The sequence below is a fragment of the Hemicordylus capensis genome, chromosome 1, assembly GCF_027244095.1.
Source record: "Hemicordylus capensis ecotype Gifberg chromosome 1, rHemCap1.1.pri, whole genome shotgun sequence".
NCBI classification, from domain to species: Eukaryota; Metazoa; Chordata; class Lepidosauria; order Squamata; family Cordylidae; genus Hemicordylus; species Hemicordylus capensis.
This window is the reverse complement of record NC_069657.1, coordinates 33585447-33607442: the sequence shown is the minus strand read 5'-3', so window position 1 is coordinate 33607442 and position 21996 is coordinate 33585447. Positions and strand designations below refer to the sequence as shown.

The 21996-nt window shown below is 43.3% G+C and overlaps 1 protein-coding gene across 2 annotated transcripts in view; it reads right to left on the bottom strand.

The window, feature by feature from the left end:
* Nucleotides 1–3239: 3239 nt before the first annotated feature.
* Nucleotides 3240–21996, bottom strand: part of ITPK1 (inositol-tetrakisphosphate 1-kinase) — a 227526-nt gene continuing 208769 nt past the window's right edge. For both annotated transcript variants that reach the window (XM_053261319.1, XM_053261327.1), the window contains 2 exons: nucleotides 18526–18688; nucleotides 3240–11578 (listed from right to left, as the gene is read on the bottom strand). In XM_053261319.1, coding sequence (XP_053117294.1) covers nucleotides 11259–11578; nucleotides 18526–18688 — 483 coding nt within the window. In that variant the 3' untranslated portion in view covers nucleotides 3240–11258. The remainder of the gene's footprint in view (nucleotides 11579–18525; nucleotides 18689–21996) is intronic.

Below are 21996 nucleotides of genomic sequence, written 5' to 3'. Positions count from 1 at the left end.
TACAGCAACCAGCCTCAGAACTGATAATGAAAACATTGAAGTGGTGGTTAACTTCTGCCTTTTAGGATCAACCATCAACAGTAAAGGATCCAGCAGTCAAGAAATACACCACACAATAGCACTTGGTAGGGTTGCAATGAAGCCTTTGGAGAGGATATTTAGATACCATGACGTGTCTATACCTACAAAGATTAGAATTGTTCGGACAATGATTTTTTCCGTGACACTCTATGGCTGAGAAAGCTGGACTTTGAAGAAGTAAGATAGAAAAAGTATTGATGCTTTTGAACTTTGGTGCTAGAGGAAGCTTTTGAGGATACCATGGAAAGCCAAGAAAACAAACAAATGGATCATAGAACAAATCAATTCAGAACTTTCTATTAAGGCACAAATGGCCAGGATCAATCAATCAAGAGAGACTGAAATCAATCTACATACTTGTATAGATTACATTGTCAGAAAGCCAAAGTTAACCACTGCTTCCTGTCAGGGGTACACTAGTGATAAATAAGAGTTGTTGCTATGGAATGTGTGAAGCAGTTCTGATAAGCCGGTGTTTTCTCTGCTGAGGCCATCAAACATATAGAAATAGCTGGATCCAAAGCTATGAGAATCAGTATCGCCATCCCAAACATATTGAGTTTATCAGAATAGGCACATCTGAATATAATTAGGATGGTGTGAACAAGCCTAGTATATTGGCACCAGGGATGTAAAGAAAATGACAGAAGAAAAATTCTTTAAGATTAGCCTTGTGGAATATTTAATACTAGTAGGTGAGGCCCGCTGTTGACCAGACAAAAGCATTTTGTATAGATTACCCTGATAGTAAAGTTCAAGACTACACACACACACACACACACACACACACACGTAATTTTAAGCCCGTTAGATTAACGGGCGCTAGTAGACCTCCCCCCTCCCTCTTGCCCTTCCCCTCCCCTCTGCCCCACTCCCTCTTGCCCTCCCCCTCCCCCCTGCCCCACTCCCTCCTGCCCTTCCCCCTCCCCCCGCCCCACTCCCTCTTCCCCCTCCCCCACTCCCTTGCCCTTCCCCCTCCCCCTGCCCCACTCCCTCTTGCCCTTCCCCACCCCCCTGCTGGGCTGAGACCCCCACTCCAGGATCCCCAGCCTTCTTACACAACATGGGGCAGATGGGAATGGCTCTTCATCCCCCCAGAAAGCAGCAGCAGCAGCAGCGGGGCGGGCGCGCACACCCCAGCTGCCGCCACCCGCCTTGTTGCCGGGGAGCGTGTCTCACAACCTCCTGCCAGCCCTGCAGCACCGGAGAAAGAGGCCGCCGCCGCCGCGCACACCTTATTACTTCTAACTCCTGCGAGCCATTTTGGTCTCAAAGGTTTCCGAGTGCCGCGGGGCTGCGGCGGCTGCTGTGGTGCATCGGGAAAGGGCTTGCCTCCTTCACATGAACACGGCTCTCCTCTGAAGCACGCCTGCTGCTGCTGCTGCCCTCCAGCGCGCTCCCTCCCGGCTTAACCCTTCCCTACCTGCAGCTGCTGCCTGCCTCCTTGGTCGGAGGAGTGCGCCGGGCGGGGGGGCTCCCCTCCTTCTCCCCATCAGCAGCGGAGGAGGGCGTCCGAAGGGCTGCTGGAGAGGCAGAGCGGGGCTCCCGTGCGCCCACCTCTGTCTCCAAGGTGCACACATAGCAGCAGGCCCGCTGCTGTGGGTCCCGAGCACCCCTTGCCTGCCTGAGCACACCCGGGGAGGCCCTGAGCCCGCTGAGACAGAGGTGGGGGGCATCTTCGGCTCTCCTCCCCCCGCCTCCCCTTCTGTGGGTCTCCTTCCATTACCCCTTCCTCCACTGCCGCCTCACCTGCACTCTCCTCCCGGCATTGGCAGCGGCCGCTTCTCCTCCTCCCAGCCCCAACATGGCTGCCCCTGTCCCTGAGGCTGTATCTTTCTCGGATGTTCTGGGCATGCGCGGAGCACATGCCCAGAACGGCCGAGAAAGACACGGGCAGGGACACGGGATCAGACTCAAGCTCTTTATTATAGAGGATTTAAAGTTCAAGTAAAGTTCAAGACATATATATATATATATATATATATATATATATATATATATATATTCATTCATGTGCTTTCAAAGGGGAAGGAAAAACTGTTTTAAATTTGTAGACTTTCAACTGCAAAGATCAAGTATTTTACTGAATAATGATCACATATGGAAAATTTAATCATAGTAAATTTAAATCTGAGAAAGATTGAAGCTTCTCTTGGAAATGTTTCTGAATTATTGATCTGATTATGGAATGTTAAAAATCTGCTGAGAACAATAACAGGTAAAATATTGATATTTTACCTGTTATTGTTCTCAGCAGATTTTTAACATTCCATAATCAGATCAATAATTCAAAAACATTTCCAAAAGAAGCTTCAATCTTTCTCAGATTTAAATTTACTATGATAATTTTTTCAATTTTTTCTAAAAAACAAAACAAATAAAACTTTCTCCCCAGCATATTCCAATCTAAAAAGTAGTGCATTCAACTAAGTGGCTGGATTGTTCATGCAAAATTTGTTATCTGTAGGTAATGAGGAAGTATGATATTCAGAATTTCTTCCAAAAAATAAAAACAAAAATTTCCCAAGCATATTCTAGTGTAAAAAGTAGTGTGTTCATCTATTTTCAGTGGCAGGATTGTGTATGCAAAATTTGGTATCCGTAGGTCACTGTAGGAAGTACAGGAGAACTTCATCATTCGACGAACCCCAATTCACAGTTCCACGTATCCGAGGGGTGTCACATTGACACCTGTTTTCAGTATCCGTGAATATGAAGGGGTTAAAACCCACATATCCATGGTGCCTAGAGGGCCGGAAGTGACCGTGGTTCTTTCTGCGCACCATTTTGTGGCTCCTTTCCTTACAAAAATGGACTTCCCCCTTGATTTTCTACAGTTTTGGGGGGCATTTTAAGGCATTCCTGGGCAGATACAGACCCTGCGGAGCACGCCACAGTAAGCCTTTTTTGAGTTTTTAAAAAATGGTTTCCCCTCCACTTTGGAAACTAACCCCTTTCTCCATAGCAATGACAACTTGTTACTCAGAGTTCCGTTACTCACAGCAGTAGGAGAGGAATGGAGCCCCTGCAAGGAACCAGGTTGTCCTGTATTACTTTATATCACATAAACAAAAAAACCCAAACTCTTCAAAATATATAGTCGATTGGGCCCCCCACACTCAACCCAGCTCTTGTCAATCATGAACAAGAATGCGGAATACGGTGTTGTAATAAGGCATTTATTTTATCATGTGTTTGGAAAGGGACGACTTTGTCTCCAGAGCAGACACAGAAACAACAACAACAGATGATATTTAAGTGCAGTTTACTATACTGTTAAAAATCAAAATTTGACTGTCACAGGTGTTTGGCAAATAAAGACAAAAATGGGATAAGGTACTACTAAAATCAATGACAGTAAGCAAGAGAAGCACCATATTATTATTGAAAAGGATGTCTGTCATGCATACGAAAAGCCAAGGAGCTCTATTTTGGTTTTTATATAACCCCAGATTTATTTATATAGTTACACACACACACACACACACACACACACACACACACACACACACACACACGTTTATGTGTGTGTTTGTGTGCATACACACATACACACACACAAATTAAATAGAAAACTGATCACAACACTCACACTTGCTAATACGATATAAGTGGCAGAGGGTCACGGATGGACATTAACGGACTCCTGCAAACTTGGCATGAGCAAGAAAATGGTCCCTAACGGGCTGAGCTTTTTGCTGGGGACAGTAAATGTTAAGCATGCCTTAAAAATCAAAGAAACAATTCTCAATTCCATCATGTGATAAAGATTTACAATCCTTAGTTACTAATAAAGACACCAAATTCAGTTTGTGGGGATGTTATTGGGATCCTGTTTAGAAAGATGCATAAAGGCCATGTAAAAACACTTAGAAAGGGGATCTAAAGAAATAAATAATTAAAAAAATACATCTACTACGATTTTTTTTACAGCACTGACTTTTTTTTTTACACACAAGAGATAAAAGACTTCTCTATCATTCTGAAGAGCTGCATACGATCTGAAATATAGAAATCTTACTATTTTATACTTACATATTTGCAATGTTTAAATACTACATATATCTCTTCAACACGCTGAAATGTTGTATTAGGAAGTTAATGTGCAGACAACGGAAGATAACTTTAATGTTAACGTGGAGTAGGTTAGTTTGCAGAAAGGAAGACACGATTCCCTCTACCCCAGCCCAAACCAGCTTTACTCATTAGGAATTAAGATTTTTGTTTTTTGTGGTCCCTTCTACTTAAATAAACTGAACAGTACAGTCAGAACCCATTTTTCAAGTAGCCAGAGCAAGATACTAGATTGAGTTAGACCTGGTATATACAAACAGCAGTTCACAAGGAAAACAGATTTATATCTGAAAGTGCGCTGAAGTACGAGGTGGTTTACTGTATGCTACAATGTATTCGTCTTTGAGGTGCCACACAACTCTGCTGTTTTGCCTGGACTGTACCATTTGAGACTGCAGGCAGGGTTTGACTTTATTGTGCATATGTATGCATACATACTTTCACACACACTCCATGCAAATAGAAAAAGGTGTCAGGAAAAAGGATTGCAACCTAGCCTTCTCCTAGATATTCTAGATGTTTATGCGCAGATATCCCGCCATCCATAAGGGAACACTCAAACATGCAGTCCAGTCCAGGAACAGGTTTGTTTGTTTTTTAAATCCCACTGGAGTTACACAAGAGAACAGTTCTGCAAATGCCTAACATTATGGATACATAATTGTATGACAATATGGTCACTGGAAATAATGGCCTTAGTGTTTTACAATTTTAGGCAATTGCAGAACTGTGCTCTTGTGCAACTCCAGAACAATTTAAAAAAAAATCATTGCACCAATGTGGGCAGTATGGTAACCACCCACAGGTAACTGAACGGTATGCAGACTGGTGAATTCACTGGGACAGTAAGGGAAAGAAAGGTTCTATATAGTTGCTGAAAACTGGATTATTCTGAATGGATTTTTTCATACCCATGTAAGTCAAGGAAGACATCAACAAGTGGTTAGTTTAAAAACTTGATGTTTGGAAGTAATTAGCAATGCTCAGTTTATGCTAAAGATTTTGCATTACTCAATTTCTGCCCATGGGGAGAGGGAATCCTCATGAAAACTGAGTTTTAATTAGGGCTGAAAAACTTAGGCAGTTCATTGATTATATTAACCAATTAATTAACATTTTGATCAACTAAAGACGTGTCCCAATGGCAAGTGCCATCTAAAGAGGCATTCTCTCATACACTTGGGCCAAGGAGAATGCTTCTTGTAAGATGGTCTCAGATGCGATGAACCATTAGTGCATTATCTAAAAATACAGTATGACTAGATCTTCTTTTGTCTTTTTAAAATAAGTTAATTTGACCAAACACACCATCCTCCATACATAATTTGTAAATGGTTGGGGGAATAGGTTTTTTCCTCAGGCTTTGGCCAGACAGAGCCTAGCTGCAGTCAAAAGGTAAATAACTCAAAACCACTTCCTCTTTCATATATCCAAACAAAACCATTCTCAGATCATACATTAAATGGAATCCTGACATTTCTTTTATCACCAAAATATAAAGTATAACTTCTTATTTACAACTATTGTTTTTTATCATATGCAAATTTGATGCATTTTAAATTTACTGATAACCAGGCTCAAGATCTCACAATTCACCTTAGGTACAAAAAGAAAGAGGGGTAGCTAAAAGAGGTAGACCCTTGTGATTTTAAGTCTAAGATCATAGTGATCAATTCAGATATATTAAAATATTTTTACCCAGCTCCAATTGTTTTCTTCTTCTTTTTAAAAGTACAGCTCAGTGCCATGAATAATTTACATAAATAGGTTACAACAGTGTTACAGCAGGTACTAAGAAAGAGTAAGAATCTTTGCTCATTTAAACACAGGCAGAGTGACTATAGTTGTGCCAGTGGCTCCATTCACTATGAGGGGAACAGATTTTGTGGCTACATTCACTATGAGGGGAACAGATTTTAATTTTCTGCTAGAAAGAAAGAGTTTTCAGAACAGACAGGAGAGCCAAATGATGCGTCGATATGACACTTCTGAATGAGGTGCGGATTTTGGTCAAGTGGGGTTTGAAACTTCCCAAACGACATACGCTCAAGATCTAATGCATGCTTGCCCACTACTTGTTCACAATTGCCAGGCCAGCATCACAACTGGGTGTGTTATGAGTCTGAGAAGCAAAGGTTTTGCAAGATGCCAGCTTGATTTCTATTCTACCTCTGGTTTAACATGAAAACATGGGAGGCTACCATCTGGAAGAGTCCTAAAGCCTGCCAGCTAGTTCAATAGAGAAAAAACAATAGCTTTATCCTGCTGCAACTTAAACTACTGGTACAACAAATGTTTGCCCAAGCATTGAGAAGTTTGCGTTTGATTAAAGAAAAAAGAAGGTGTTAGTATATGCAAGCAATAGCCAATGGTTTGCATTTTATCCTCTAGCTGATATAGAATGCGTATTCTAGTTGCTTGTTTCTTACATTTAAAACGCAGGTGTCTGGGTTCTTTATTATTATTCTCCATTATTAGTTTCCATTAAATTATGACAAAGAATTTAAAACAACAAATATTAAAAGAACCTGTTGTAGTATTTTAAAATTAACCTGAAATTGGATGAATCTTAATTATTTCAGCTTCATATCTCTGTGCCACCAGTATTTCTCTGACTGACACAGGATCAGCCCTGAAACAATAAGCATCTTTTCTACAGATTAAAAAACAAGAGATGCCCAACATTAGCTACCTCTTGAAAGACAATCCCTTGCAGTTTGGACAAGCTGCCCGCAGAATCTTTCAGTCTTTCACTCCTGAAAAAGGTAACCCCTCTCCAGCTTTTGTGTAAGATTCAACAGGGCAATCTAGTGAGGTTTCAAACAGCATTTATAAGCCGAGACCAAAAGACTTTCCACACCTTCTCAACTCTTATCTGAACATTTCTGTCAAGCACATTCCACATACAAATGTGCATTTAAAGGGCAGCTTCATGTGTTTATAACGTTCTCTGGATTTTGGTATGCAGATGCACCCCACCACACAAGAGGATGTGCAAAGTACCTCTTTCTGGTAATGAAGCAGCCAAGTGAATTTTTTAAAAAATGGTCTTATTTTAAGTGTGTTAACTGGAAATAGGCAGCTTGGCATAAATAGCTTTACAGGTGAAGATAGAGAGAGCATTCTGAGGGTGAACAAAAAGGATTCTTTGCAACTGATGTTAAACTTGCACACTAGAGGCTTAGACAAAAGGTCAGTGAGTTGTTTCCTATGCCAAGGGTGATTGTCAGTCTTGCCTCACAATAAATCATCAGAAGATAGCTCTGCTTTCCTCCAGACCAGAAGCAGCACATATATATTTATTGTGCATATCTGATTTAACACTCCCAGCCTATAATTAATAAATATTTTTAAAAGTAGCAAAAACCACTTCAGTGATTTTGCCTGTGTGGTGAAGTTGGTGGTGATAGTTCAGGTACTATCCAATTCACCACAGTTGCATTTTCTCAATTTGAACTGAGCCACACCAAAAATCCACAGAACATTTTCTGAAGGCTAACCACAGGTCAGAAAAATGTACAACTGTTGTCACCCCAGGCAAGGAGTACTGTACATATCAAAATCTGAGAACATTCAACATGATAAAGTTCAGACAGAAAGACATCCACACAAGAGGGGCGAAAACCCCTAAAACATCTCTAGAATCAAATGTGAGCAACCACAGCCCAAAGATGAGGAAGTCAATTTTGCACTAATGTAACTTTCCTTCTTTCTTTTTGATAATCTTGTATGCACTGTAATCTACACCCTGCTTTCCCTAGGACCTTTTCTGAATTAGCAGGTTTGTATTCCAGGAAAGGTTTGACTCAAGATACTGACAGGAAAATATATTACTTTTCTGCCAGAGTTGCAAAATATTTGCTAGTCAACCCAGTTTTAATGTCACCTTGTCACATAATATTTGCAGGATATGAAAAAGTGATACTGCTGTCATCTAGGAATATGCATTAGTTATAGCTGCATGGAAAATAAGCTAGCAACTATCTTGCTAATGAATTAAAGTTTGCATCTAGCAATAATCAAGATATGGTTTACATTTTTAAAGACTTGCTTTGTGTTAAGACTTCAGATACTTTTCATAATATACTGAGTAATAATAATTCGTAAACAAATATAAAATGCACAATTATATCTCAGTAGTTCATTTTGGAGAAATAAAGCAGTGCAAAATAGGCCAACCAAAATTTAGAAGGCAGCCATGAAATGAAATTCTTATTCATTGTTAAAACCAGGAAACAACATAAAGACACTGCAACTGGATCCAATAACTGGATTTGTGTAAACATAGTTAGTTTTGAAATGCCTCCCATTACTAAAGCAGGCTCTCTGATCTTCTATTTCACTTACCCCCTGGTCCAAATTTAATATTGCCATTTCAATAAAAGGAGAAGGGTAATAAATCAAGTGATACCATTATGGTACTGTACTGCCACATTCCCTAGAGGATGCTAACAGCATCTCTGACACATCCCTTCCTCTTGATCGCCTCTGCGATGTAAACTACATCAAGGTGTATGGAAAAATGTCATACTGTTGTGAGTTTTCCCACTCATGCAAGGGACAGTCAATGAAATACAACAGGAGTGGGAGAACACAGCACAACAACATCATGGGGTTTGCCTTACTAAATGTTACAGGGGAGGCATAGAGACGACAAAGGGCTGCTATTTTCTGTACTTGCTACTCCTTGGGGTAACGTGTAGTTCTTGCTTGTGTTGCATATAAAAATCAAGATTAAAGGGATTTTAAAAAATAAGTTTGATTACAATTTTTTAATATTGTGAACTTACAAGAGGCTGTGTATCAAAGAGGTTTACAAACCCACGTTTGACCTACTTTCTATTCCCACCGAATGCTTGTAAAATATGTTCATGCAAATCCCTAGAAATTATTGTGATGTCTCAGCAACCGTCAGTATGGGGGAAGAATTGACACTGAGAATCATCGTGACCCCGATATGATACAGAAATCCAAAATGAATACTTGATTTCATCTAACTTAGGAAACTTCTAGGCAAAAATAACCTTTTTAAAAAGGCTAATTATATCAATTTCCTGCTGTAGAGATCTAAGGCAGGGTTTTGAAAAGCACTATAACAAGGTTAACTTTCTCCCACCATACCGTTACAGGTTCTACCAAAAATATACCCTTAGAGGTAGGGCAAGGAATGCTTCTTGTGTCTTTGAATAATCTCTGGTCACCCACCTTCTTTTTTCTGTTGCCCTCAATTTTTCACTAGCTCTGCCCAGCTTCTATTTCCCTACCATGGAAATAAAAATACTTGGCCTCAGTGGAGCACGACTATGGTGAGGTCAGTTTATAGCCTTGCAGAAAGGGGACTTCTGTAGAGTGTTGAGGGAGGACAAGCACTCAGTTGTCTTCTACTATGCTATGCAGTTATCTGGGATGCATCCGATGTGCATTCAAGATTCATGTGCTCCTTCCCATTAAAAAAAAAAGAAGAGAAAAAGAAAACAATGCAGGGAGGGAAGAGCAGAGGTATGGCCTATGCAATCAAACATTGCATTATGCATATACATTCACACTGCCTCACCATGTGCACACAGGGCCCATTCCGGTAAGTGTGCAAGCTGAGCCCTAGACCATGTAAATGTTTGATCACTCCATTGGTATCTAAAAATAAAAAGGGTCTTTTTTTTTTTTTTACAACATTTCCTTAAGCAACTCAGGGGCTGAATTGTCCCAGACAGGAGGAAGCCCTTAAATGTATTCACTGTACGGTCATTCACACGATCAGCAGACACCTGACTGGGGACCTGGATAAAAGGGCATGCTCGCACCCTTTTACCCAGGTAAAAGCCCAGGAAAAATATCTGGGCTACCCGGCGAGGTAGCGCCGGGATCGTCCATAATCCCGGCGCTTCACACGAGTAGCCCTACCTGGGTATGGCTGCCCAAGCTTGGGTAGGGTTGCTTGTGTGAACAGCCTCACTGTCTCATTAACAAACCATTCCCCAAATCCTGAAAACCTAGCTAAGTTAGCTTTTGTATAATATTTGGAACTGGCCAAGGATGTACAAAGACTTGGCAGAAGACGTTGCTGGGTTGAAGAATAGAGTGAAGGTGCATTTTACTTTTGTTATTGGGTCTTTAGGTACAGCCAGGCTGCACAAGAGGCAACAGATTATGCATGTGGCCTTCATGAACATTATCCCAAAGAGCCAACAGGAAGGAGGGATGGGGCAGTAGTGTAAAAAGTTGCTGCACTTTTGTATACTATTATATAGAAAGCCCTGACAAGTTTTGAGCAAAATGAGTCATGGAAGGAGCAGTCACAATCCTAGCTGACGCTTGCAATGCCTGGATTGCCAAAGCAGCAGAACTATTCAGGGGGAAAGGCCTGGTTGTTGAAAAGAACAGGTTACTCTTATGACACCACTGAGAACCATGATATTGCAGAAACAAGATCAATGGTAGTGTTGTGTCAACCTACAGCCATTGAGAAACAAAACAGGACTCTGTTTTTGCTGACTGGCAGACAAGCAACTGAGTACATACTTTGCTTGTGGGGGGATGACAATGACAATGACTCAAAACTGGCCCTACTGATTAGGTCCATCCAATCAAAGTAAAGAACACCAAATCTAAACCTGCAGGCTTTGGCCTAGTCAGGAAGGCTTGAAGCGCACAATAAATGGATGTGTTCTGGGCACTTTTGCTTTACTCTTTGGAGTGCGCTGGGAAGGAGCAAGAAGGGCTGTCGAATTCAAGTGTGCAAATTTTCAGACACAACCCTACCAAGTCTGCAAAGTTCATTCTTTAAATTCTGGTCACTAATGATTACATAGGAAAAAGGGGAAACACCACCACAAATCTCACTCTCCCACATTAAGTTCTAGTGTTTAAAAAGACACATGCACGCACGCACACACACGCATGTGTACACTCACTACAGATCTGCACTATAGGAATCTGATGAAGTGGACCCAGATTACTAATTCTGTTTTCCTTTTCAAAATCATGTTGAAACAAGAGAGGTTTCCATTTCTTTTTTCTTTCTTTTTTGGGGAGTTTCATTCACCATCCAGCCTGCCATGATCCTGGGACCTACAGTTTTTTCTAAGTTTGTGGGGCTGAGTGCGTTATTGAGAAGAAGCTTTTGTTGCCAATGTGGCTACGCAGTGTTGCTGAAAGCTAGGAGACACCGCAGAGTTGCAGCCTAATCTCTGGTGCTGAAGCTTCACCGAGCTGCTGTTCTCACTCTCCACAATCCAGGAGTCTTTGCCCATCACGCTCCGGCAGCCTGTGTTCGCACAGCATGTCCGCTCCCCCACGAGACTACTGGTTTGTTCAGCCAGGTGCTTGCTACAGTTCAGCTGGGACACCTCTGGTGCTTGCCCCTGTAGGACAGTAGCTATGTGGTTCAGGAGATCTGTGAAGAACTCTGAGACACCCTCATAGCCTGAGGAAGGAAAGGAGGGAGAGAAGATGGTTAAAATTAAGCACAATCGTGTACAAATGACAAACAAACAAATAAATAATTATAATATTGTGCTGGATTGGAAAATGAGGCAAATAATGACCATCAATCATGCCCTGCACCCAAGAAGTGATGTTGATAGGCTGTGCCTGCCAAGAAATGAAGGTGAATGAATAACACACTGGTTAAATAGGCCATGAATACACCCCCCACTCCAATAACAAAGACAAAGAACAGGGAAACACGGATAACAAGTCAATGAATAATTGACTTGTTATCTGTGATTCCCTGTTCTTTATCTTCCTTAAAGAAATGAAGGTGGGCGTGGAATGTTGTAAGTCAGACAGTCTGTTGAAGAAGAAAAACGAGTATTGGCAGAATACATCAATGAAAGCCAAGAAGAAATGCTACAGGAAGTGAGTAAGACGGGACTGTTGAAAATAAAGGAATCAAAAGATGAATACAAAAAACAGCAGATGAGGAATCAATGTGAAAAATGGCACAACAAACCATTTCATGGTCAGTTCTTTAATGACATACAATCGAAAGTCAACGACAGGACAACACAGCAGTGGTTAAAGAAGGGGACAATGAAGATGATGAAATGGAAGGTCTCATATTTGCAGCCAAGGAACAATTACTATGAACAAATGTTATAAAAGCAAAAATTGATAAGACCCAGAAAGATAGTAAGTGTCAGTCATGCAACGACGCGGATGAGATGGTTGAGCACCTTGTATGTTGTTGTAAAAAAATCGTGCGGACTGATTGTAAGGAAAGACACAATAAAGCTGCTGCGATGATCCACTGGAACTTTTGCAAGAATTGTAAATTGCCAGCAAATAAGAATTGGTGAAATCATCAGATTGAGAAGGTCACAGAAAATGAAGAGGCAAAAATCCTTTGGGATTTTCTAATACAAACTGATAGGCATCTGGCACACAATACGCTGAATCTGACAGTCATCAAGAAGAATTGGGTTCTGATAATTGATATTGCAATCCCAGGGGATAGACGAGTTGACAAAACACAATTGGAGAAAATAACTAAGTACAAGGAACTTCAGATTGAAATTGAGCTGCTCTGGAAAAAGAAAACAGTAGTGGTGCCAATAGTTGTTGGTGCCCTTGGTGCAGTACCAAAAGAACTTGAACACCATCTTGACACCTTGGGCATTGATAAAATTACAACACATCAACTACAGACGGCCACACTACTCGGGACAACATGAATACTACAATGCTACCGTTATATTTTTCTTTAGTCATCCTAGACCCTTGGAAAGGACCCGATAATTAAAGTACCAAATCCAGTCAATAACATCTGGTAGAAATAACAACAACAACAACAACAACAACAACCCCCAGTGAGGCACTACCTTGACGTGGTTGTGGGGCTTGTGTGCTCTGATGAAGGTGAGAGCTATGCCAGAGGTCCAACCATACTGGACAGGTCTCACCAGAGGAGCCAGACAAAGAGTGCCTCGACCATCAACAATATGGTGAGACGTAACATTAATAAATCTATACCGGATCGGTCGTCACCCGGGTCAACAAGGACCGCGCAAGGTGCTATAGTCCCTGGACATCTGGTGGCAAGTGGGCTACAGGACTCAGGATCTTTAGTTGAGCAACCAGGGCTGGAGACAGCAAAGTTACTGGAAGAAACGTCGCTTAACTGAAAAAAATATACAAAAAATGCCAACAAGGAAATAATGATCTACTATTACAAGTCTAGTCCAACTAGAAGAGGTTATTTTAAAAGAATGTACCAAATTTGGAAAGAGAAGCATCCAGATACAGAAATAACAGAACAAAGGCTAGCAGACCAGAGAAGGTTCATAATAAGAAATAAAGTATTCACAGGAGTTGAGCTGGAAGAACTGCAAAGAGCAACACAGGCTCAAGATATGGAAGAATTACCACCAACTGAAGCAGTTGCTCAGGCGCAGATGGAGGAGGTGTTGGAAATAGAGGATACCACCGTTGCTGAACTGTTTCTCATTGTCGGCACCCGGAGCAGGGCCCCCTCAGATGTCCTTGTCAAATGGGCTAGAGACACTAGATCGTAAGACCAGGAAAATCATGTCCATCAATCATGCTCTGCACCCCCGCAGTGATGTAGATAGGCTATACCTCCCTCGCAGCTCAGGTGGAAGAGGAATGCTGCAAGTCCATCAAACAGTAGAGGAGGAGAAAAGAGGCCTTGAAGAATATATAAAGGACACTGAAGAAGATGCACTTCAAATGGTCAAGAACGCGAAACTATTCAACACCTATGAAACAAAACAGGCCTACAAGAAAGAACAAGTCAAGAACCGAGCAGACAAAAATGGAGAAATAAGCCCCTGCATGGTCAATATTTACACAATATAAGTGGAAAATCAGACATCACCAAGACCTGGCAATGGCTTAAGAATGGCAACTTGAAGAAAGAAACAGCGGGTTTAATAGTGGCTGCACAAGAACAGGCACTAAGAACAAATGCAATCAGAGCCAAAGTCGAAAAATCCACAACAAACAGCAAGTGCCGCCTTTGTAAAGAAGCAGATGAAACCGTGGACCACCTCATCAGCTGTTGTAAAAAGATTCTTGTTAAAAGGGAAGGCACAAAGTTCAATATGCTCCAGTAACTGGAATCTCCAGTGAAACAGGCCTGTGAGCATTCAGAAGTTGCCTGTTATGCAAGTCCCTCTGAAGGGAGAAAAGCGAAGTTGCAATATCCTTGTGCCTTTTGCTGGATGACGGATGCCCCTTGCATTACCTGGACAAGGGCGGTCCTTTGAGTGGGGTGGCCAGGATGCCTGCCTCAGCCCTATGCTCCCCCAGGCCTCGCTCCCTCTCTCCCATCCATCCTTGCACTCCATCTTCCAGCCAGGGGGCTGCTGCTGCTCAGAGAAGAGATGGCACAGCCCCTGCACTTCCCCAGGTCCCACTCTCAATTCCCCAACCACCAGGGGTCTTTTTCCCTTCCCTGGGCTGGTCTGCTGCATTCTCGTGCTCTCTCTTGCTGCAGCTACCACGCAGATCAGAGGATGAGGCAGCGTCACTGTGTGTGCTTCTTGGATCTCATGCAGCATTGGGCCATCCCCCGCCTCTTCTCCTCCCCACCTGGACGGTGCTCCTAGGGAGGGCCTGAGCAAGCATGCACAGAGGCATTGAGAAAAGAAGCCCGAGAAAACGACCCCTGAATCCACCGCTCTCTCTTCCCCTGCCTGCCTGCCTTCTTTCTGTCTTTGTTTCAACCATGCAGCAGGGGCCAAGGGGAGCTTCTGCAGGATCTCTCTCTCTCTGAAACATTATTGTCTCCTTAAAACAAACAAACAAAAAGGCCTACCATCACTTCATACCAGAAGAATATGAGGAAAAGGGGGTAAAAAAAAGATAACTGCTTTGCAGAGAATCAAGATGGGAGAAGGAGGCAGGTGGAAGAGGGAGTGGGGGGAAAGGACTGGAGTGAAAGGCTCTGGGGGGGGGGGGGAGAGCGCACTGCCTGCAGGTTGAAAGGAGGACTAAGATGTATTTATTTCTCTTATTTATATACCACCTGATATGTGCATCTCTAGGAGGTATTGAATCTAGATGCACTTTGGATCCTTCCTGTGCTCTGCTGCTCTGGACTCGGGCAGCTACATTCATTCATGCATGCATTTATTCATTCATATTTCTATATCACCCAAAACTTGTGTCTCTGGGCAGTTTACAACTGATGCCCGAGACTCACCCTGGCTCATTCGGACTTCATCTAATTGCAGCAAGGAGAAACGCCACCTCACCTGCTGTCTCTGCTGCTGCCCGCTGCGGGCTCTGCAGGGACCTCACGTGCCATGCTCTGCCTCCTGTCCCCCCACCCCACCCCGTCCCCCTCCACACTTTGTGGAGGTAGAAGAGTGACAGCCCTGGACTAGTGTGTGTGTGTGTGTGTGTGTGTGTGTGTGTGTGTGTGTGTGTGAAGGGAGCCCCTGCCTGTTCTGGCTTGCCCTGAGCCACACACCCACCTAGGGACAGCCCTGCCTGGAACATGGCTGGGCAGAGACCAGTGGAGGACTAACTGAGGGGTGTCAGTGTGAGGGGTGGGTGAAGTTGACAAACTTTAGGTTCGCTGTTGGTGGGAGCAAGGGACTACAGCCAGATGGACACTGATGCAAGCGAAGGAATTAGCAATCTCTGCTTGCCTGGAGGTTCTGGTGGCTAAGGGTGGAAGTGAAGAGAGCCACCTGACAACATCAAGGCCAACTCCGAGAGGCTATGAGGAAGCGCACGAGTAGGAAGTAACAGGGCCTGGCCAACCTCTATTGGCACTTATCCAAGGGGAGAGCACTTGGCTGTGGACTGGGTATTTCCAAGGTTCTTCTATAAGCCTGGGCACATTTCATTATTGTGAAGCAGTCTGCTAATGAAATAACTACGTTGTGCAAGATACTGTGTATGCATTTGTCTTACAACGTGACTGCATGGAATAAACACTAGAGCCAGAGTCTGATCATGGAATATCTGAGGGAGTAAGAACTCCTTTCATTCTCAAAAGGTGATGCTAGAATACTAGAAAGTAAAATAAGCCCACCACGTTTCTAGCTGCGGTATTTTCAAGCAGCCTCCCCACCCCCCTGCCCCCGAGAATGATTCATTCTCATGACACAATAAAATAAACATAGGATAAAGCAGGAAAACCTGGACATTTTTGGATACTACAGCAAGAAATTTTAATCTAAACACAGGAGACATATTCTGAGATTGAATTAAGGTGTGGGTTCTTTGTTAAATAGATCAGTAGAGAACCATTTCTCATTCTCAGTAAGTCAAACTAGAGTTTCTATTTTACTGCTGTTCAAGCCTTCGATTCTCCTGCTTCCATACAAGCTGCACACATTCTGATTGCTGCAGGAAATATTGGTGTTATCTTGTTCAAAGCTGGCCAACCTGAGGCTTTCCAGCTGTTGCTGAACTACAATGCTCAGCACCCCCAACTACGATAAACAGCATCTGGGGATGATGGGATTTGTAGTCCTACAGCTGGAGAGTCACAGGCTGGCCACCTCCAGACTAGCATTTTCTGCAACAAATATACAAACATTGTGAATTATAAATATGAGTGTATAAATTGTTCACACATCAAGTTTTTGCTGTGGGAAATGACTGTCATACTAGTCATTGCAAGCTGTGGAGACGCCCTCATATGTCCCTTGTTTGGGAGCCACTGGAATGAAAGCATTACAAATGCATCATGTTGTAAGTTATAAGGATGGGCCATTGCTTAGTAGCAGAGCACTTGCTTTGTCTGCATAAGGTGATCTCAGATTCAAAAATCCCTGGCACATCCAGGTAAAGGGACTTATGTGGCATTGCACAGAAACACCTCTGGAGAGGTGCAGCCAGTCAGAGTATGAAACATTGGGCTCCTAGACCAAGAGCCTGATTCAGTATAAAGCTTCAGATGCAGACATGTCCAGAGCCTCAAATACAAGACATTTAGCATTTGCCTCCTCTTAAAACAACAACAACACAGGATTAGCTTTTAAATCTTATCTGCAGTGTTCCCTCTAACAGGGATCCCCAGATGTTGTTGATGACAACTCCCAGAATCCCCAGCTGCAATGGCTTTTGCTTGGGGATTGTGGGAGTGGTAGTCAGCAACATCTGAGAACCCCTGTTAGAGGGAACACTGCTTATCTGTGTTGTTTAGGAACAGGAAATGTCCCTGCAGAGACGTGGTGCATCACAGCTTTGAGTGTTGCCCAGAACAAAATAGTACTGCCTGAAGTGAAAGTCATGTAACTCAGGATTCCGAAGGTCACTGCTCTTAAAGCCTGCAAAGTCTCAAAGCAGACAGATTTGAGCCCAACACCACAGGGAACTACATTGCCCGAGAAAACCTGTCCAGGACACTTGCAACTGGCACCTGAGACTTATTATACAATAAGGGTATTCACACATGCAGCCTAACCCAGGCTAGGGAAGCTCAGCCTGGGTAAGGTTGCCCATGTGAAGTTCCAGGTCACTCCTGGCGCTGCACCTGCACCAAGCCCCACTTTCAACTCAGCATTTAGCCTCGGCGGGCGATGGCTGGGTTAAACAATTTCCCCTCGGCCCACCAGCATTTCTGGTATAGAGTGCGGGGGAGGGGGGGAACAGCCACACTCATGCCCCGGGGCACCCTGGGATGCAGAAGGGAGAAGTCCTCCTACTCCTAGTGTCTCTCTTCGCCACACCACTGCTTGTGTGGGTGTGTGGTGTGGCAAAGGGGAGGACGGTGGCTGCTTGTCTGCTGAGGAAGGCGGGTGAGATCCTGCCTTCCCCACAGCCCACCTACCCTCTGAGGCGAGGCCTCACTGAACAAACTCAATGAATAACAACGGGGCTCTTGCCTACATCCAGAGCTGATCTATGCATCTTTAAAAAATATTCTTCCTCCCTCCCATCTCCCCTTAGACAGGAATCTCTGTTTATAGCAGGAGAGGGCAAGCTTGGCCTTCCAGCTGTTACTGAGCTACAACTCCCATGTTCCTCAGCCACAATAAGTTGAGGCTGGGGGTGATGGGAGCTGTAGTTCAACCACAGCTGGAGGGACATGTTTTCCCACCACTTTGGTATGACAGATTAGGCTGCACCACCATGCTTCTATCTGCTACAGAGATGAGTAACTTGATTAGAAAAGCACTTTGGGTGAATCTTTTCACCTGAGAGAAGAGTGGAGGTTGCTTTTGCACTGATGGAAGGATCTCTGCTCAAAGATCTTGGCTAAATACCTGCAAAACTCACAAGAATATTACTAGCCTGGGCTAACTCGAAAAAGCCAGATGGGCTTCATAAGTGATGAAGCAGGTAATGGCAAGAAGAAAACCTACCTGCATTCCAAATTGTTTAAAAATGAAAGCTGAATTAAGTGTGCAGTACACATATTTTGTATGCTACACAGAGGTCTGCTCTTACCTGGGAATGCATTGATATCAATGACAGCATGCTGACCAGTCTGATTGTTAATGATTATGTCGATCCCAAAGAGAGAAACCCCCAAGGCCTGCCTCAGTGTTTTCGATATCGCCCGGATGACATCATCATTTGGCCTCTCAAACACGCCTTCAATTTTATCAAGCTTGAAGAGACAGAAAAACATATTTAATAACTGGAGGGTGTAAATTGTCACCAAGACCTTCTCTTGGTGATGATTTTATTTCAGTCTTGGACCAGCAGAACTTCTCTTTGATCTGTTGCCACACACAGATTTCTGTTTCAGAGCCAGCAGACCCCAAAATGCAAGTTAAACATGGAAGTCTATAGAAGAGTACCATATCTACCTGAACAGAAAACAACTCTGAAATTTAAGATGATGCCTTAAAAAATACAGGTTATATCTGAATTGACCCAAAAGGAAGAGGACTCTGGATTACAGATGACATCACAATTGAGTTGCATACAGCAATGAATGCACCACTAAGAGATCTTAAAGGCCAAGTTGAAGACAGATCGTCCTGGAGATAATCTATCTATGTGGTCACTAAGAGTCGACACCAACTTGACAGCACTTAATCAATATCTATTGCTGAATCAAAGATCTTGGGGAAACCCTAGTCTTGGATTCAGATAAATATAGCATGTCATTTTCCAGCTTTCGCAATAATTGCAAAGTTTATTTTTCTAGATCTGACAGGACGTTGCTTGGATCTGGGCCTTTTGTCTAATGCTCAAAATGATAGCTTGTGTTAAGGGGACTATCCACTCTCATAACTGCTAACATTACTAAATCAAAAGGCAACTTGTTGAAATGTTTCAACTTTTACTGTATCATTTATTTTGCTTTAATTAAAACAAATGATGGCAGAAAGCTTAAAAAATTAATGATTTGAGTTTTCTGTTGTAATTTTTAAACTAGTGTTTTAACTTTTCTGTTTGTTTGCGTTGTTGCAAACTGCCCAGACACGTGAGTTTTGGGCGGTATAAAAATATGTTAGCTAAATTTTTAAAAACCACTTTTAAAGTGGTAGCTCTCTTAGCAGGAGAACAGCAATAGTCCTGATTCAACCCAGCACAGCGTGCCTCCCCTTGTGTTTCTTGGAAGCCCTTTTGTGACAGGGAACCATCTTCTCATTCTTTTTTGCTATGTAAATTCACCTTGAGAAGTTTTTAGTTGGTAAGTGGTACATAATAGGGAGGTGCACGAAATGCTTCCTGCATATCCCAGGGGGCGGGGAGGGGTACCTTTAAGAGGAGGCAGGCAAGTCCTACCTGGTCCTCTAGTGAGGCACCGCTGCCCCATCGCAGTGCTGTCATTCTTGAAATTTAAACTTGGAAGCAGCAGCTGTGCCGCTGTCCTCTTTACCCACTGACTCTAACCCACCACTGTGCCAATGGGATGCTGCTCCCAGGAGCCTTCACGTGGCATTGGCAAGCAAATAGTGTTGACGCATGCGCCAACGCCATCTGCATGGTCAGCACTGTTCCCTCTAAGGTGTGCACAGACGTGCGTGCTAACAAGTTTTTTTTGATGTCCACTCAATTTTAGATCTCGCTCAGGAAGGCCCCACTCTGAATGCATGTGCATGCACACTGCTTTGATTCTGCTGCCAGCCTGGACAGAACAAATTGCCTGGACAGAACAAATGAACGCCCATTGGTTCTGCTGGACTTCAAGACTAACAACCATAGTATCCTTCTATTCTGCTGGACTTCGAGACTATCAGCTATGGTACCCTTCTGGACCACTGGCGGGGTGGTCTCACTTTGTGGTGGTTTCAATTTTACCTAAAGGTTAGTTTCCAAAAGGCAGTGCTGGGGGATGTCTAGCTCCTTGGCATCCTGTCTCTCTTTTATTGTTTTGATATTATTTTATTGTAGTTTTCGTACTTATTTAAAGGCTGTGAGCCGCATTGAACTTCTGGAATGGAAAGGCGGAGTTATTATTGTTCATTACACCTGGCAAAGAGGCACCTTTTATTATTTATTTATTTATTTATTTATTTATTTATTTGATTTGATTTGATTTGATTTGATTTATATACCGCCCTTCCGATACGGCTCAGGGCGGTTCACAACATGATAAAAACAATTAAAAACAAATTAACAATTAAAATCAAACTATTAAAACACAATAAAACCAATAAAACAGCTAAAAGCCCTGAAAATCAGGGCAACAATTTAAAACAGTTTAAAACAATTAATTATTTAAAACTCTGGAAGGCCAGGCCAAATAAGTACGTCTTAAAGGCTCTCCTGAAGGACTGCAATGACCTCAGATTACAAATTTCTGCTGGGAGTGCATTCCATAGCCCAGGAGCAGCTACAGAGAAGGCCCGCCTCTGCGTCGCCACCAGACGAACTGGTGGCAACTGGAGACGGACCTCCTCAGATGAGCTTAACGTGCGGTGGGGATCATGTAAAAGAAGGCGCTCTCTTAGATCGGACCTAAGCCGTTCAGGGCTTTAAAGGTAATAACCAGCACTTTGTATTTTGCCCAGAAACATATCGGCAGCCAGTGTAGCTGTTTCAAAACAGGCATAATATAGCCTCTCCGGGTTGCCCCAGAGACCAGTCTGGCTGCCGCATTCTGAACTAACTGATGTTTCCGGACTACGTACAAAGGCAGCCCCACGCAGAGCGCATTGCAGTAGTCAAGCCGGGAGGTTACCACCTGATGCACCGCTGTTTTGAGGTCATCCTCTCCGAGGAATGGACGCAGCTGTCGAATCAGCCGAAGCTGATAGAAAGCACTCCTGGCCATGGCCTCCACCTGAGATACCAGGGTGAGGCCTGGGTCCAGAAGTACTCCCAAGCTGCGCACCAGCAACTTCTGGGGGAGTGTAACCCCATCCAGCACAGGGAAATCTAACTCATCCCTCAGATTCTGAGCCCCCACAATGAGCACCTCCATCTTGCTTGGATTCAGCTTCAATTTGTTCTTCCTCATCCAGCCCATTATGGCCTGTAGGCACGCATTTAGAGACTGAGTGCCATTTCCTGAAGATGAAAAGGAGAAGTAGATTTGGGTGTCATCAGCATACTGATAGCACCCAGCACCAAATCTCCTGATGACCTCACCCAGCAGTTTCATGTAGATATTAAAAAGCATTGGTGACAGAATGGAGCCCTGGGGGACTCCATATAACAGCTCCCGCTTTGAGGAGCAACTGTCATCAAGCTCCACCATCTGGAATCTACCCGAGAGATAGGAGCGGAACCACTGCAAAGCAGTGCCTCCTATCCCCAACTCCCCCAGGCGATCCAGAAGGATACCATGGTCGATGGTATCGAACACTGCCGAGAGATCCAGAAAAACCAGCAGAGTCACACTCCCTCTGTCGATTCCCCAGTAAAGGTCATCCATCAGGCCGACAAAGGCTGTCTCAACCCCATAGCTAGCCCTAAAGCCAGTTTGAAATGGATCTAGATAATCAGTTTCCTCCAAGA